The following is a 4,599-nucleotide window of genomic DNA, read 5'->3' as shown; positions in this document are numbered from 1 at the left end:
TACTTTTGTGTATAATACAACTCTGAATAACTGTAATTTCTCCTTACTAGTCTCCGTAACAAGGGGATAAGATATAGTTAGAGGTATAGCTGGTCTATCATGTAATTATTTTGTTTTTCTTTATGTTCAACTGTTGTCGTGGAGCAATTATTTTTTAAGGAGATCACTATCAGGGACATGATTCTTGAGAGGTGCCAGCTGTCCACAAAAAGATTCAGGTTGTGCATACTGAGAACTACCGCATGTGAGTTTTATAAAATGTAACGTTTGTTCAGATCAGATGTCAAGACCGGACATTCATTTATGTAAAGTAGTGATGTCGACCTTAACTTTCTTGGCGTCAAATTCTTAACACTGGCTAGAGTACAGAGTTAACTTGAATAACGGCTTTCTAACACAAGAATGGAAGCACACTCATTGGTCCATCCTAAAGAATGCAGATCCGATCAGCGATTGCATCTTTCCAGAAACGGACAACCCCACAAAGAAATGCGATTGGATTCCCACAAATTGACCACCAAGTCGGCGTTGGAAGGAAGCGGCACGCGAGTCGATTGAAACGCGGAATGTATTGTTCTGAACGTTGTTCTGGTGAGCAGGAGTTCGTGTATTTTGGAATGCCGAAGGAGAAAACCGTTCCGACCCCCTCAAGCGGAGATCAGCCGGGTGAAACCTTCCTAACTACTCTCCTGCTCCAGTCAATTTGCAGTCGTAGCAACCAACAGAATACACAGCCTCGAAAGCACTCATGACCTGTACCTGAACAGCATTAGCATACACGAACAACCCTAGTCAGTTTGTGCGCACTGCAATACATTGTAATGACTACTTTAATGTCAAAGTTCAACAGAATGAAAGTATCAATTCAGCATCACGATGCATCAATGGCTCAGGGCGGTGCTACTAACGGGAACTACCGGTAGCCATTCTAAGCGATGCTGAACTTTGTTGTAATCATTTGGTATCTTCTGACTTTTAAATCGGCTACGAGATTTTCTGCAAAATGTTTGTTGATTCTGCTAACTGGCCCTGTACATTCTACTACTTGTGAAATGGCACGTAAAACAAATATATTCTCAGCTAAGTGATGACGATCTAGACCCCCTGGTTTGCCAGGTTTGTGTTTCTGCTGGAGCACGAAACCCTAGATCGGATCGGCATTTTAGAGGCAAAACTCCGCGAAGCTCAAGTTAAACTTGCGGTGATGAAAATAAAATCATGAGTGACGCAAAACTCAAACGAACGGTCCAGGTGAACTCGCGTTGGATAATGTTCTTGACCTCAATCAGGATGGAAAAAACTGTGGAACAAAGGTCGACAGAAATAACTTTAAGCTGACAAGAGACCGATCCGAGATAGTTTTTTTTTTAAGCTGGGTGGTGTATGATCAGTTTGGTGGGTTTTCTGGCTCCCCGCGAAGGCGATGCAAGCATTGATCTTTGCGAAAAATACATGTAGTAGTATTCTCGAGTCGAATACCGTCCCACTTGGGTGGAGTACATATTTTGCTGTAGATGACACGCTATCCGTCATAGCCACCAATTATCCGCGCAGAGTTGAAGCTGGCGTCACTAACATGAAAATTGGGGAGTGAGAGACGATTTCGGAGTTTGTAGTCGCGCACAGCACTACTGGGGTTCGAAAGAGTCAATAACATGAAGCAGAGATGACTCCACCGACCGCCTAGGAATTCCATCTCTTGTATGCCAATTTTTTTTATTTACACACTTAAAGTGCAAAAAACATAGCTTAGACTTAGTATTGTTTACATTAATCAATTAAAAATAATTGTTTGTTCGATTTTTGTGCAACGCTAGAATGGCACAAGATCCGCTGCTGTCTGTGCGATGCAAGCGTGGCGTCGAGGCCCTACCTCATGTCGTGGGCACGGTGTCGCTCTTCCTGGACTCTTCTCTCCTATTGCCTCTTGAAAAAGCGTCGTCACTCGGGTCAGTAGCGCTGCTCAACCGCATTTGGCGAAGTCTAGACGTCCGAAAGCCCATTCTGGTCCGCACGGCGCCCACTTCTCGAAAAAGAAAGCTACAAAGAGCATGCGTTCTGGCTCTCGCTAGTTGAGACCTGCAAGAACAGAGATTTACCGATGGTCTAGTGGATTTTCGAACATTTCCCCGAACGTGGCGTGTGCGTGCAAGTGGTAGAGGAGGCTACAGCAGCGGGCCATGGATATCCTGCAATATTTTTGTAAGAGCGACTCGTACTCGAATTCTGTTGCTAAAAGGGGCGTAGATATGGGCTTAGAGCCTCGATACATTCATTGGGGCGGCAAGGACACTGCGAACGCCGCCTCAGGAGGCCAAAGAAGTATCGTGAAATGGCTATATCAATTCGATACAGAGTACGATCAGTTCGATAATGACAGTATGAAAGCTGTTGTGGCTCGTGGGGACGTAAAGTTGGTGCAATGACAACATGAAGCTGTACGAATCCCACTATGTGGGGAAGAAATGGCTGCTGCAAACGGCCATTTGTTCTTGTTGGAAATGATGGTTCGACCTGGACAGATTCCTCCGGGAGTGTGTTGAAAATGGCAAAACGTGTGCCACCTGCTCGCGTGGAAGACGACAAACAAGCGGGAGGATAGTCTTCTTGTGGTGGACCTTAGGATTGCCCCAGTTAAATCAGGTGGTCACAGTGAGGTGCATACTGAGATATGCTGGTGCCATCAGGAGACACCAGCATTGCGTGTGAAGCAACGCTCACAAGACGGTTGAGGTTAGTACAGGACGTGAGGGGCTGGACTAGCAGTTGTGAACAAGCTAAATATCAATTCACTTTCAATTTTCTCTTCTAGTTATCAAGTCGGTCTTCTCTTGCCAGCAAATTCCTCAGCAAATCTACAAAGTGCAACAGAGTGATGGTCAAGGCAGCGAAGAATGGACATCTAGATATCGTCCGATGGCTCATTGAGTTTAACTGGAGCAATTAAGATGCCGACAGCAACGATGTTGCGAGATACAGCGACGATGATTATTAGATGGGGTATAGAAGCTCGTATAACCAAGAGATGCCACCTTATATGATCACCAACTGACGGAGAAGCAACGCTGTCCATCCATACGGCAGCCGTCAACGGCCACTTGGATGTAGCCAAATATCTCCATGCACGTGTAGACTGGCCTCTTAGAAGGAGGAAAAGACCGAAAGCAAACGAAGACGTTACACCTTGGAGAAGCTCGATCAAGAGCTTGGGAATGACCATCAAGCAAGCCGAATTTCGAATAAAACGATGCTCATAGTCGCCAGAAAAGGGTTATTGGAAGTGGTACAGTGGCTCTGCTTCGAGTTTAGCTGCAACCGAATGATTGATCTGTTCAATCCGGATGGACAAACGATACGAGTGATGGACGAAGTGGCAAGCAATGGCCACTTGGAGGTTGTAAAATATTTTCATCAAATGGCTCCATCTCTTAATGCGGATTTTCAAAGAAAGCAAAAGCCTCAAAGTTCATTGGAAAAGCTGGACGCTACAATTTTTGATAAAAGGTCTACTGGCAGTAGCCTTGAGTGCTGAGAAAGAGCAATGGACGAAGCCGCCGGCAACAATCACTTGAGCGTGGTTAAGTGGCTTCATAGCAATCGGACTGAGGGATGTTCTTTGGATGCCATGGACTTGGCGGCTGCAAATGGACACCTCGACATAGTACAATGGCTACATGCTAATCGTTCCGAGAGCTGTTCAACAGCTGCGATGGACGGAGCTGCTCCAGGAGGACATTTTGAGCTGGTGAAGTGGCTTCATTCACACACGAGTGCTGGGTGCACTACATATGCGATGGGCTTTGCTGTCCCGATGGGGCATTTCGATGTTGGCAAGTGGCTACACTGAAGGCTGCACCACTGCGGCAATGGATGGTGTAGCCGAGAACGGCCATTTGAAAAGTGTTACATGGCTTTACACACTGAGAAAAGAAGGTTGTACACACGAAGCAATGGATTTGGTAGCTATTAAGGGCCATTTGAACGTCGTGAAGTGGCTACATCGACATCGAAGCGAGGGCTGCTCACATGAGGCAATGATTGATGCTGCGATAGGTAACCACGTACACGTCATAGAGTGGCTACATTTGAATCGCCAGAAGATTGCACTGCTCCAGCTATTGATCAGGCTGCATTGCATGGCGCGTTTCAAGCCGCACTCTTTCTTTCCCGGGTGCGAAATGAACAGGTGAGCCCGGAGGTGCGATCCAACATCACAGTTAATGAGTCTCGGGTTTTCTTGAGCTTATTTCTGAAAACCGTTGAGAATCGGACTAAATAGAACTTGCATAGAAATTTGGAAAATATGGATTTAGACTTTGCAGAAGACAAAGTCGGTGTTCAACATCGCTACGCATAGATAATCTGGGAAATGGTCTTCTATTTGGGATAAGTTTATTATAGAAGCCTAAACATGTATGTCGTGGCCTCTTATCCTCGACCTTGCTCCACACAGAATCTGACCGACATAAGCATTTCCCAGCAATAGACGAGTTTGCAGCAAAAAAAAATCCTTGCATTGTTATGGTGAGGGGTAATGACTATTTTTAAATGTTTAAAAAGCAATTCAATGAAAGTACAGGACTGGAAACCAACGAAGTT

General features: G+C 45.4%; 3 protein-coding genes across 3 annotated transcripts; all 3 read left to right on the top strand.

Moving 5' to 3' along the window:
- Nucleotides 1–1,818: 1,818 nt before the first annotated feature.
- Nucleotides 1,819–2,159, top strand: PPTG_18366 (hypothetical protein; the record flags this gene model as incomplete). The annotated part of the gene is made up of 2 exons (XM_008916462.1): nucleotides 1,819–2,007; nucleotides 2,073–2,159. The coding sequence occupies 2 exons, from the start codon at nucleotides 1,819–1,821 to the stop codon at nucleotides 2,157–2,159; spliced, it is 276 nt and encodes a 91-aa protein (XP_008914710.1).
- Nucleotides 2,160–2,180: 21 nt separating this feature from the next.
- On the top strand, nucleotides 2,181–2,426 carry PPTG_24334 (hypothetical protein; the record flags this gene model as incomplete). The annotated part of the gene is made up of 1 exon (XM_008916483.1): nucleotides 2,181–2,426. One exon carries the CDS (start codon nucleotides 2,181–2,183, stop codon nucleotides 2,424–2,426), a length of 246 nt encoding a protein of 81 aa, XP_008914731.1.
- Nucleotides 2,427–3,583: 1,157 nt separating this feature from the next.
- PPTG_24333 (hypothetical protein) lies at nucleotides 3,584–4,306 on the top strand. Its single transcript, XM_008916482.1, has one exon. It carries the CDS (start codon nucleotides 3,789–3,791, stop codon nucleotides 4,188–4,190), a length of 402 nt encoding a protein of 133 aa, XP_008914730.1. The 5' UTR covers nucleotides 3,584–3,788; the 3' UTR covers nucleotides 4,191–4,306.
- The last annotated feature ends 293 nt before the right edge of the window (nucleotides 4,307–4,599 follow it).

This window comes from Phytophthora parasitica (assembly GCF_000247585.1).
Source record: "Phytophthora parasitica INRA-310 unplaced genomic scaffold supercont2.84, whole genome shotgun sequence".
NCBI lineage: Eukaryota > Oomycota > Peronosporomycetes > Peronosporales > Peronosporaceae > Phytophthora > Phytophthora nicotianae.
This window is presented reverse-complemented; position numbering and strand designations above follow the sequence as displayed.